Source organism: Harpia harpyja, chromosome 1 (genome assembly GCF_026419915.1).
Source record: "Harpia harpyja isolate bHarHar1 chromosome 1, bHarHar1 primary haplotype, whole genome shotgun sequence".
Lineage (NCBI taxonomy): Eukaryota > Metazoa > Chordata > Aves > Accipitriformes > Accipitridae > Harpia > Harpia harpyja.
In genome coordinates this window covers 101,576,567-101,589,734 of record NC_068940.1, presented here as the reverse complement: position 1 = coordinate 101,589,734, position 13,168 = coordinate 101,576,567, and the positions used below count along the sequence as shown (strand labels likewise).

The 13,168-nt window shown below is 36.8% G+C and overlaps 1 protein-coding gene across 16 annotated transcripts in view; it reads right to left on the bottom strand.

The window, feature by feature from the left end:
• Positions 1-13,168, bottom strand: part of KMT2C (lysine methyltransferase 2C) — a 201,057-nt gene that overhangs the window by 35,117 nt on the left and 152,772 nt on the right. For 14 of the 16 annotated variants that reach the window (XM_052807044.1, XM_052806979.1, XM_052807007.1 and 11 more), the window contains 9 exons: positions 12,333-12,519; positions 6,710-6,814; positions 6,309-6,356; positions 5,000-5,137; positions 4,798-4,830; positions 4,596-4,715; positions 2,323-2,461; positions 1,858-2,072; positions 1,676-1,749 (listed from right to left, as the gene is read on the bottom strand). In XM_052807044.1, coding sequence (XP_052663004.1) covers positions 1,676-1,749; positions 1,858-2,072; positions 2,323-2,461; positions 4,596-4,715; positions 4,798-4,830; positions 5,000-5,137; positions 6,309-6,356; positions 6,710-6,814; positions 12,333-12,519 — 1,059 coding nt within the window. The remainder of the gene's footprint in view (positions 1-1,675; positions 1,750-1,857; positions 2,073-2,322; positions 2,462-4,595; positions 4,716-4,797; positions 4,831-4,999; positions 5,138-6,308; positions 6,357-6,709; positions 6,815-12,332; positions 12,520-13,168) is intronic. The other 2 variants (XM_052807022.1, XM_052807082.1) reach the window with 1 other exon arrangement.

Genomic DNA, 13,168 nt, shown 5'->3' with positions numbered 1-13,168 from the left:
CTCAGGAGAGGTACCACAGCAGCTTTTTGCATGCACAATGCCAGGAACACTAGCAACAGCTGAATGGCAAGAGGACACAGCCTGTAACTTTTGTGAGGAAATAACTGCTTCTTACTATGTAAATACTCATGTGTGCGCACTTGCATGCACCCTCCTCCCAAACGTGAAGGAAATAATTTTTGCAGCTGCTTTTTGGATATCCATCAGGAGAATAGGACTGCATTTGTGAAGAACCATGAAAAAGAAAAAAAATCAGTAATAGAAACAATTGGGACATGATAAAAGCCTGGATAAAAATCCACCCATGTAAGTGGATAGTATCTTATAAATACTACGCAGAAGGAATCACAAAGATTAAATATGGCATGGACAAGATGACATAGAGGTCCAAAGGTGCTGAACTTACAGGCCTGAATAAAAAGCAGAATAATGATGATGCCTCAGTGATACAAAGAAGACAACAGAGAATTATTCTTTCAAGTGGAAAGAGTTTTGGAAAGATCAAGAGCTCCACTTCCCATATTGAGTTTCAGGTAATGATTTATCTTCTAAAAATTGTCAGAGAGATAAGGGTTTTTTTTAATTTGGACAGTAGGAGATGATGTTGGTACTGTTAAGCTCTGAGTCACCAACATGCATGGGAATCAAACTTGCTTACTAATGGGACTATATTAAAAATGTGCAGGTAGGGGGAGGCTAAGAGACTGAAAACATAACCCTGCGAAATCCACAGAAATCTACAAAGTGAGAATGATCGTCCAATTGCTGTTGTGAAGAAACAAAGAAAAGATGAGAACCAAGAGAGAATGCAGATGTGACAGGAAATTAAAGAAAAGCACATTTGCTAACAATGGCTGGGAAGGTCAAAAAGGACGAATAATATAGGTTCTGAGATTTGGATATGGACAGGCTTCAACAAGAGGTTTCAACAAAGTGTAAGGGTCACCCTTTGAATGGCAGAAGTTCTAGAGAATGGAATGAATGACCACATTAACTTCAGATAGCTACAACAAATACATGTATTCACTTAACTCAGATGTGAAGAAAGTGAATACTTTTGGAGAGAAAAATGGAGTCCTTCATGGTCCCCACAACATGGAAGACACAGAAAAGTTTCCACTGCAAAGCAATAGAAGAGAGTAAGTAGTGAAGGGGAACAGTAAGGCAAGAACACACGAGTAGAAGAAAATGAGGGAAGTAGGGATGTGAGCCCTGACACCTCTGGAATGGTTACTTCAACAGGTGAAAGTCTTCAGCAGCTCTAATGGGGCAAAAAAATAAATGACTAGTGAGAGGGGAAGATGACAGTCACACAAAAGATTTGTTATTATCCTTCTGAAGAAACTGGTGAGATCCTGTGCAGAAAGAGAAAGAGCGAATAACACTTGAGGCCATGAATCAGATGTAGCAAAAAGGCAGTGGGAACCAAAAATGTTCTCGTCTCAGCTGATGTCTTTAGATTGCACAATACTAATATAGTTTATTCCAAGACTGCAAAGCAAAGAATACAGGTAGAAGTATTCAGAGTTGGAAGTTAAATTACAAACGCATTCTTGGAGTAAGTGAACTTTCACTAACCCTAAAACTTAATTCATTTTAAAAAAACAAATGAAAACCTTGTAAGTGAAATATATGTTTGCTGAAGTATGCAAACGCAGGTGGTAATTGTTCTTACCACATATGGAGCCCTCTCCTGTGAGCTTGCTTTCCTCCACAGTTTAGCAATCTGCTTCACTCTTGTAGCCCAGTCTGCAATCAAAAAATATGCAAGGCTTTGGTAAGTCTATGTTACATTCTTTCAAATCAACATGCATAAATTGCTACAAAATATTTAACTGTATTCAGTAAATCACTCACCTGGGAATTCTTCCTTCAGGTTAGGGAAGTTGATATTTGTATAGAGAACAGGTGCTACTGTTGCCATTTCACCCAAAGCTTCTTCTTTTTCCCACTTAAGAGTGCTTCTTTGAGCATTGGACATTGTATCGCCTTCACCTTCCAAAGGTGGAGCAGATGGTGCCCATGAGCTGTTCGGATCATTTACCATTGGATTGAACGCTGGGTTCTTATCCCTGACAAATCAGAAAAGGGTTTTATTTTATAGATAGATTGCTCTGAATATTAAAAAAAGAAAAAAATAGCAAAATAATTCAGTTTGCTATTTCAGTAGTGAACGGGCTGCAAGAATATGTAAGTTTTTGTAGTGGCTGTCAAGAACTACGTAGTTAAATACTAATAATGTCATCGTATTAATAACACCACCACCCCCCAAGTGATAAATGCTAAACAACAGATAATTTTTTATTTCCCATCTTGACTTACCTGGTATCAGTATAAGGTTGCTGTGTAATGGGAGAGAAAGTGCCCAGTCCACCTCCAGCAGTCAAAGCTGTATGAGGGAGATGAGGGTTAGGGCCAATCAGACCATTCATAAGGGGCACTCTTGGAAATGCATTCTCTCCTGGAAAGAAGAAGTTTAAATTACTGTCTGAAAGGGTGACTACTTTTTAAAGTAGAGTGGGAAGTTTTCAGTGAAAAAATGATGTCTCATGCAATGAAAAACTAAGCTCTTTAAAATTTTATAGTACTGACCTTACATTCTCGGAAAAGATTTTAAATCAGTTTACACTGTTTCCCTACAAGCTTAAGGGATTCTTTCCTACTGTATCACATCCCTGCACAGATTTTTTTTTTTTTTCTTGTCTGAAAATCAGTTTTTTTAAAATGGATTTCCAAAACTTTTGCAGTAGCCCATGCTACGGTACTGCACTTTATATTGAGGTATATTCTTAAAGGCTAATGGTCTGTCACATTTGCTACACCCAAATCCAAGCAGCAAGCATGGAGAAGGTTGTTTTCAGTCCTTGCAGAATTATCATTAGCCACCTGAATGAAACACCTCCTCTTCTGAGACTTCTGAGCAGTGCAACAAAGTAAGCCTCATTATCTAACAACTCCCTAATTTGTAACCAATGAAACAAACAAATCTAGTCAAATGAGCATCAGCATTTTCTAATTAAATGTCCAGCTTAGCAGTATGAAGGCAGAAAATTTTATTTATTTGATTACAATATTACAAATGTGGCACAGGCAGATTCATTGCAGCAGATGGTATTTGCAGATGTTCCTACATAGAATTAACACTGGCCTTTGAATCCCTGTCATTTAAGTACTATTATAACTGTTATCCCAGTATTTTCTTAAAAGCATAGAAGTAGCTCAGGAATTAGATGCATCTCCAGGATGACACTGTATCATTCTCTTATGCTTTAGGAGACTGCCTTCTGACCTATAGATCACATACACTATGCAGCAAGTACAGTTTGGATGAAAGTAACTCAAAATTTAAGAGAACATGCTTTATTATAGCTGCTAAATAGGTAGTATAGAGAAACTGTGAAGACCTGGCAAACAAACAGGATGGAGAGTCAGGCCTCTGGTTTGCACTGTAGGATCACATGTCTTTACGGGAAGAGAGCATTAATTTTATTTAAAATTGCTGAAACTCAATGCAAGCTTCCCCATTACTGAAGCATTTATCTCACAGAAACATCTGGATCATTACACCATAACTGAACCAAATTATAAATCTAAAACTTTGTAATTGTGGCAGTTCCCACAGGGAGAAGTTAAACAATCTTACAGAGCTCAAATGCTGAAGTTATCTCCAAGTACTCAAGTAACTGGGAAACAGGCAATGATATCTGTATTATCTCTTGCTTTATATCACCTCATTATTTGCTTTAAACTCTCTCCTTTCTAAGACTTTTTGAAGTCTTTCCTTTTTATGGAAATCCATCCAACTAGGAAACCAATCATTCTTCTTCTGATTAATTCACTGGTGAAATCAATTTGCATGCTACTTCTTGTAGTACCAGTATAACAGAATGGGCACTCTTTACATGAGCTCAGGGAAAATCCACTAAAGGTGATGCCTGATGCAAAAAGAGTGCACTTCATTATGCTCATACATACTGCTAAAAACAAACAAACAAAAAAAAAAAGCTCTACTGGTAACAACAATAAATAAAATCAATCTGCCCCTTGCTTTCAATATAAGAGCAAGAATATGCTATATCAACTCATGATAATTTTAGTAGTAACAAAGAAAATAACTTATAATCTCCCATATACATTTCAAAATTACTTAGCCTTCTATTATTTGGGTAGGACTAGCTAATATGTTAAACTGAATTCTTAAAGGAAATTAAGACTTAGTAAATCACTGTTATACAGACTCTCTCCTTACCCTTGAGGAGGTACTCAAAAGCAATTAAAGAGTAAAGTCATAAGAGAACACATGCTTTATCACAGACAAATTTCAAAACTATGAAAGTGTCAGCTAAAATAAAAGCTCCGGTATGTCAGAAAAATCTAAAGTAATTGTCCTTTTCTATTAGCAATATTTACATGCATGTTAATCACATACCACCTTCAGAACAGTTTTAGAATATTATTTCATAAATTAACAATAGCAGATTCCACAAATTAACAATAGCAGAAAGGAAGGTGTGTCCTACTATCACATCAGTATTTAAAAGATGCACAACTCTCCTGACCAGGCTGCTGTTTTTAAAAGTGACAAAGGAACACACCTTGACTGTGCAAAGACATGAGCTGTGGCGGAGGTGGAGGCTGTGGCAAAGGAGCTGGCTGCGTGGTTGCTGGACTTAATACAGCTGTGAACAAATCTTCAACATCCTTTCCTCCTAGCTCTGCAAAAACACTGTGCATGAGTTGGCTGGCATTGTTTACAAACTATATTTTACAAAAGACAACAAAGATTAGAACACATACCTGGGATTTTGTACAGTTTGCCAAGAATAGCACCTGGACAAAGTAAAGACAACACAGAAAGAGTAATCATCAAAAGATGCGATAAAATTAATTCTGCAGGCAAGTCCAAATAGGTATGTTACAATACATAGATAAGTAATTTGAGAAAAAGATGATTTCTACTTGTTTTCTAGAAGACCAAGATCAAGGACAAAAAAATTACCGTCTGTGACCATTTTGTCTAGTTCTGGACTGAGGATTCCATCCAACTGTTCTTCACTCAATGGCCGTGAACTCTGGTTGACATTTGGCTGAGGCAGAGAAGAAGGATCATCAGAGATGGGACCAATATCCAATCCAGCTGAAAGAAGAAAGAATATTAAGTGAAGACATAAATAGTAAAATTTATTGGTATAGAATAAAGAGCATAAAACTTTTTCCCCCCCCTATAGCTGCGCTATGAACTAAACCAAGATTTTCTAAGATTTGAAATGTAAGGCAAAATAAGATATTCATTACAAAAAGTAAACAAAACCGCCCACTATTTACCTCCTGTTTACTGTATTGTTTGAGGAATGTTAATTGAAAAGAATGCAACTGGAAGAATAGGAAATAAGACTACTGAGTTTAGGTACAGCATGGTTTTGAGTGTATAGTTTTCAGTAAATAGTTCCACTATAACTATTTTTCACATTTTAAAAACAATCACACCAGTAGTCAATACGGTTCACCCTCATGTACCTTAAGGTTCACCCCAAATGTTCTTATAATATTACATTAAATATCTACTGAAGTGCTGTTCAAGTGTAGTCAAAGTCAAACAAATTATAGCAGTTCCTGTTTCAAAAACAGCTACTGAATATTCTGGATTACATCAAAGTGATTTGTTGGTACTGAGAGAACATAATTTACTACAAAAATTTCCTAACATCCTTTACAAGTCAATAAATCTCTCGGATGAGAAAGATCTTTGAAAAAAAGAACTACACATTTCAGTATTGAAAATATATTTCTGTATTAGATACCAAATAAAAAAAAATTTAAAATAACAAAACATGCCGTTCTACTTATTGTCAACCTGTGTATTACCTAAAGTGATGAATCATCATCCAGCGGAAACAAAAAGATTGATGCTGTCTGTTTTATTCATGCTTTAATATATGCACATTGTTAAAATGCTTTTAATTTACAAAAGATACCACTATGATAAAAACTACACACTACTACTAGAAGTAATATTAAAATTAACAGTGGCAGCAAGAAAATGCATGATTTTGTATCATGAAACACAAAAACTCAGGAAGGTTTTTAAAAGCTGTAAGCCAAACTTTATGCAGTACTCTTAAATGTGGAGTGCACAGTTTATATAGGTTGTGTTAGACTCAAACACCACAGAAACGGTGGAAAATGAAAGCATGAATTAGTGACACAGTAAAGGAGTACTAGTTTCTACACATGCAGTTCTTCCAGCTAAAACCACTAGGAAAGATGACTACTTCTAACCATGGATCATCCATTGTTTAGTTTCTTACCAAATGGGGAGGGTGAGTTCTCAACCTGGAAAGTGCATAAATCAAGACCTACAGGACCCAAACCAGATAAAATGGATGATTATAACACGAAAACAAAAAAAAGTAAAGAAAAAGCTGCATGCTGAAAAAAGCTACGCAGGTATGATAGACAACGGCAGCTACATTTTATTCTCTCTTAAGCAGCAAAGCAAAGAGCCAAGTAAAACAAAATGTTGAAAAGGTTGGGGATTTTTTTTTGGTAGAAGACAACAAAATCATCTCAAGCCAAGGTATTCTTAAGGTACAAAAATTGTATCTGAAATCACCTAGAGAATTACCTATAGATATAATACAACAAAGACATCTATAATAAAGAGAAAAAAAGAAAACAAATACCGAAGAGACCTTATAAACATACATACCCGAATGATCTCCAGACTTTACCAAATCATCAGACAGTATTCCAAGAATATCATCATCAGTATTTAAGACCTCAGAAAGATCAGCTAAAGGATCGTCGGTGCTACCTGTATAAGATGCAATAAATAAAATCAACCAGTCGTGGCATTTAAACATGACTCTGGTGATGTACTGTAGCTTGAGCTATAAACTCAAACACAGATTTACCAGCTATAAGGGCCTTCTATAGTGTCTTACGTACTGCAAGTCACTCTGGGGTGAGAGGCTGTGCTGATGAGTCATCCCCTCCCATTCAGTACTGTGGCCACCTTTACATGTTTACGTTGTTTAGTATCTTCTCCAATACAGTAAAAGTGATAATGTAATCAGTCATGTGGAAGAAAGACCAGATGATTTTAGGGGAAAAAACCCCAAGATCTAGTGAGAACTTGCAACCTCTAAGACACAAAAGGCCTATGAATGTAAACGTCAACAAACACGTTTTATAAAGGACACAGCTCACAGCAAATCAACAGGGAATATTTAAAAAAAAAAAAAAAAAAAAAAAAGGTAAGAAAGTGATCAGTTACTTCTCTTACCACCACTATCTTTCTTAAGACTATGGAGCAACCAGTTACTACACCCTGACAGGGAATTAAAAGTAAGAAGCAGTAGTAACTAAATGGAAACTGGAGATGCTATTTTTAAGATGAGAAGAAATCCTGAAGAAGAGACAACAGCCAGAGGTAGAAATTTCATGTTTGTTTGTTGTCTAGGAAAAACTGGTCTAGTCCAAGCAATAAATTATTTAATAGTAAATAATAAATTCTGGATATGATTATCTACTTGACATCCAGTCCGTTAGAGAGAAACAACTCCAAATGGCCCATCTGGTTTTATTAACTAGTTTTTTAGGTCTATTACAGATGTGCCACATTTGAAGAAAATTGTTTGAGAAATAACAGAAGTTGAGAAAAATATTTTTCAGAAAAACTGCAAACTATCATGACTACACGAGCAATCATTGCAAGACCAATGAATCATGAAAAGATGGTAAAATATACAAATACATATATAATTAAACAGAGAAAATGGATCAATACAAACCATACCACGTACAATGTGGAAAACAAATATGGGTAGGTTAAAGAGGGACCAGAAAGTCGAAGAGCAAACATATTTCACAGATACACGGGTTATCTTTCCCACTGTTACAACCCAACTGCCCCAGGAAAGTATTTCTAGCTTAATTCAGAGGCCTGATGCCAAGGATTTACTTATATCATGAGGCTACTTTCCAAGCTGCTAAATTTTACAGCGACTTAAATGTTCCTTCTGCTGTTTTTCAGACAGCCCTTTTCCCTTCTACCATTACTGAAAGTCAAAATGAAAATGAATCTTCTTCACTTTACTATTTTTATTCTTCATTTTTATCTTTTGTAATGCAGACAAGATGATACCATCCTAATTAAATCATGTTTTATGTCTGCCACTCAACTAGGTGGATCAATGTACCAGTGCAGACCAGTATGTTTACACTTAAATAATATGGCTCCTATTGATATCAGGAGAAGTATTTAAAAATGCCTCAAAACCACATCACTTTGTGGGCATAGTTATTTTGTGTACCTGATAAAAAGTACTATGAAATGTAAGCTTTTAAACAGAACCTAGTTGTAGGGTTTGGGGGTTTTTTTTGGTTTGGTTTGGCTGTTTTAGGGTTTGGGTTTGGTTTTTTTTTTGGGGGGGGGGGGGGGGGTAGGATCCTTGTTTTTTTCTGGCAATTTGGTCTGATACCAATTATGCAAGTAACTAACACCAAGCACTGCAAGGTGATGTTAATGACTTCAGCTGGCTGGTAAGGCAAAGGATTGACTTTAGCTGTTCTTTAACATTCCTCAATTCCTACTGGAAGGCAGGTAAGTATCAGGGAGAAAAAAGCCCTTATGAAGGAAGCATCCAGGCTGTATTAGCAGCCTTTAATACTTCTGTAGTATTTTACGTTATGGTGTTTTTCTCCAGAGCCCTTAGTAATGTGCTTGGGAACAGTCCCTAAAAATTCAACTTCCAATTTGGATATAAATATATTGAATAAGTAGCTAGAAAGAGCTCAAGTGGAAAGATACAACCGAAGAGTTTACCACCCATAGCTACAAACTGGCCATGAATAAATTCAGGCTTCAAATTAGAGGGCTCCTAACTATTAAGGCAATCAGATTCTGTAATGACCTTCTGATGAGATTAGTAGGTTCAAAAAAAGCTACCTGCTTTCAAAATGGAGCTTGTTAAGTCTATAAAAAGGCAGAGTGTTGGTGATAGCAGAGGGCTAGACTCTATGATCCAGAAGTCTCATATAAGACATCTAATCTAAAGCATATTTTTATATTTTTCTTCTATTTTTTCCCTCATTTTAATTCCAAGTGTGCTAAATATTATCTTGGGAACAACTGAATCACTTTAGTCAGCTGCTTCAGATCAGAATCAATAGCTGGTTGACATCTGCTGCCAAACAAATAGCTCAATACTGCTCATTAATTTGACGCTTTCAGAATGGAGATGAAAATTAAGACAAAGCAAAAAAGGAAAATAATTTGCTTGTAATGCTGCATCTCTAAGAGAGCACAGTTCTACTGCTATCTCATGATCCTGATTCCTCCAATGTATTTACTTTTATTTATGAATTTCTAAAAGAATAAAAATGCCTCTCCCAAGGCTGCAGCCACCCTAAGATGTTTGATCACACAATAACATATCTAGTCATAAAATGTCCCAGCAGCATTTGAATCAGTTGCACAGAGAATCAGACAATTCCTCTCCTTTTGTCTAGGAAGAAGTTCTTTAGCATTATCTGGAGACCCTACTTAAACTGATGACTTTTTCAGCATCCCTAAAAAAACCACACTGAACTTAAGCTATTTCAAACTGAAGGAAAGATCACATTGCCAGAGCCTTCACAGAACACACCTCACCAACTGGCCTCTTTTTCATCAGACACACCCAGGTCAAGAAACTCAAGAGAGATGTAGACAGTCCTCAGACCACTCAGAATGCAACAGATCCCAATCACTACGTTCAACTTTACCCATGAACAGCCAGGGAGACCCTGGAGATCTGGTCCTCTGTGTTCCCAGTGAGCAAGCCTTTGCACTCTGCTCTGGCATGGTCTTGGAAATAATTTTAAGTTGGTCCCATGCAGGATACACCGTGCAGTGTGCTACACGTTATAAAACCATGGGAAAGGTGAGTCTTGTAACTGAAAACAAAAAGTGCAACCTCTTTGCCAGACAGAAATCAGGACTGGAAGCCTCAAGCTCACTTCAGTCACAGTTACTAGAAATCAATAGTGAACAAAGGACTCCAAAAACCCTCTTCTGGCCGGTTCTGCCAATCCCTATCACTACTGCAATCTTGTCTTGCAAAAGCTTCAGCTACCCTTAATCAAGCTCTAAGAATATACAGTCACAGAACATGTCACTGAAATGCACTATCAGTTCATGAGCAGACTGAACACATCACTGTTCAACTCCCTAGCAGTCCTATGCACATGTTGAAAAGCAAAGCAGATAGGATAACTTCTTTAGATGCTTGAGAGCTCTTTGGAAGATGAACAAGTGTATCTAACCCTTAATCCTGGGATTAAACAACTGGAGTTTCAAAGAGAAGAACATTTTCCTTGTGGAAAAGACCTATCCACTTAAGCAAGGACTCTCACAGGAGTCAGCAATCCTTGTGAGAGCGCTGTAGTAAAGTAACACAGTTGGTTAACAACACAGTCCTGCAGCCTCCCAGTGCAGTGAATAAAGCAGTTCATGTTCCTGCTCCGAAGACAGGTCTGTATTGAAATGACGAAAATATCACAGGTGCTCCGGGACACTGTTCTCACCTCCAGCTCTGCTGCAATACCAGCCAGAAGGGAAGATGTGACTGTTGCTAGCTCAGCAGTTAGCCAATTTGCCAGGGTCTCCATCACTCAAAAGGAACCTGTCTCTCACACACGTCTGGATGCTATTGTGGAAATAACTGTCTCCCACAAAGTCACAGTGAAAGAGTTAAGAAAAATTGCACTGGAACTGATCAATAGTGGCAGATGACTTCACCCACTGGCGCTCCAACTACAACAAACAGCTCCGTCTGGACACAGTTTTGGCTGGAAATCTGAACAGTTGAGAGACAATTGTTGAGAACATTCCTATGGCCAGAAAGCACTCTCCTTTGAGTCTCTCGTATAAAATGGGAAAGACAGCAGGTTATCCACTAAAACTGTTGCTAGTGATTTGTTTATTAATAGCCACCTCATTATGATTTATTTCTAAATAAAAAGAAGAGGAAATGACAAAGTTTTACAACTTTGCTTATTCATAAAGAACAGGTTTTTTAAAAATTCCTGTCAAACTTTGGAAAAATAGAACATTAAATTAACATCAAGTTCATGAATTTCTAAAACGTTATACTACCATAATACATGAACATTAGTGACTTTTAATCTTGCAGTTGGATAGGCCAGCAAAGACTTCTGAATCTGTATTTCTCTGTCTTCAAAAGGATGCTGGGGTGAAAACATCTATGTGAGCGTATCTTCTTGTAGTGTTGGAACCATTGAAATACAGACCTTGAAACGCTCCATTTGTTTCCCCTTCAGGGGATGTTAACTTTTGCATTCTCTATTACTCAAAATTTCAACTGTATAAGAATCAATGTTTAATTATAATGTAGCCTTTTGCTTTTCATTTAGCAGATTTTCACTAAGTAACAATCACAAATATTTTTCAAATGACTTTTATTCAAATGACTCTCTGGACATGGGAAACTGTATCAATGTGTGTAAACACTTCTAAATGGAAAAACTTGTGAGGACAAGCTGAAACATAAGCCAAAAATTAACTAATATACACAAGAAACAGTAACAGTTTTTTAAAAAATACAGAATGGTAAGACACCTCTAGCTAACAGCATATACTACAAGACACAGAGAGAAAAATAATTTGGAGGGGACAGTAAGATTTTCACTTTTAATTGCTCCTTTGTGTGAAGCTGCCCTTTCAGCAGCACTTTACAACCCTCTGGCTATTTGCAAAACTCTCAGCAGTAACTTCAGTAAGGTTTTGCAATAGCAAAAGCAAAAGATTGCCTAGGGGCTACAAACTGTACCTGGAAAGGGCACTCATGTTCAGAAAGGACATGGTGAACCAAAAATTCCGAGGAGACTGGCAACCTAAAATAATCTAAAACATTAAAGAAAATAAAAGTTGGATGATATTCATCCAACTAATATTCACTAGACTACTAAAATATCTTTTAATTAAAGAGTATTTTTGTCATCTTCTATAATGGATCTGTGTGGTTATTGTTACACAGAATTAATTTTCATTAATTTTATAGACATAGATGTTACAGTCAAGGAGTTTCAGATTTGCATTAAGTGCCAACTGTTGTGCCATCCACTGCTCTTTCTGAAACAGCTGGAGCCCTGAAGTTCAATATCCCTGATTATCAATGTAACTTAACCTCACAAGGACAGTTAATATACAGAATGTTGAAAATACATCAGATAAACATCGTGAGAAAAGTGGAAAAGAGAGCGGAAAAGCCCCAGTTGCAACCACAAAATCAAACTACTGAATTATCACTAACTTTAGCTTTGTATACCTTGAGGTCCCAGTTTTGCCTGAGCTGGAGTGGAGGTTGAGCTAAGAAGGGGGTCAGACGAAGGATCCAGGAAACTGGTGGTCAGATTTGTTTTACATGAGAGTGGAAGTGATTCTTCAGGCAAATTATCTAGGCTCATCTTATTTTGTCTACTGGTATCTAGTAGGTCTTTCCCAAAGAAAGCTTCCTGCAAAGACGACAAAATGATTCAATGTAGGAGGAACACTGTATCTACTGAAAAAGTTTGTTAAATGCCAAAGTTAAAATTAAAAGCCAAAGATTACTAGAAATACAAAAACACAGTCTCAAGTCTCACATGCCCTCCAGTATGGCACTATCTCTTGCAGGCTATGAGGCATGGATACAGTGGATACAACTTAGCTGAGGCAGCTACATTATTACTATTTTATGATTAAATTTACACCTTAAATTATACAGAAAACCTATAGTCATCTTATGTATATGTGGCACAGAGAGTGTACCAATACAGTGTTATTATACATCACAAGTTTTTCAGCATTTAAAATATTTCTCCTCACACAAAAAGGACAGCTGAACAAGGGGAACACTACTGGGCAACTTGATCAAGGCCACAAAAGAATTTTATGGAAAACATGCAAGCGCACTGTGGTCCAAATTCTGGACCGACCATACACCGTGTTTCAGTTAGCACAAAATCATCCTAACATCAAACTGCAGTAACAAAACACCTGAAGATGTTTAACTTGCATTAGTTATCTTAAAATATTATGTAGCTTAAGCCTGAGTACTCAGCAATTTGATAACAACCTATCAAATTTTCAAGCCAAGTTTTATTCATTATATAAGAACTTCTT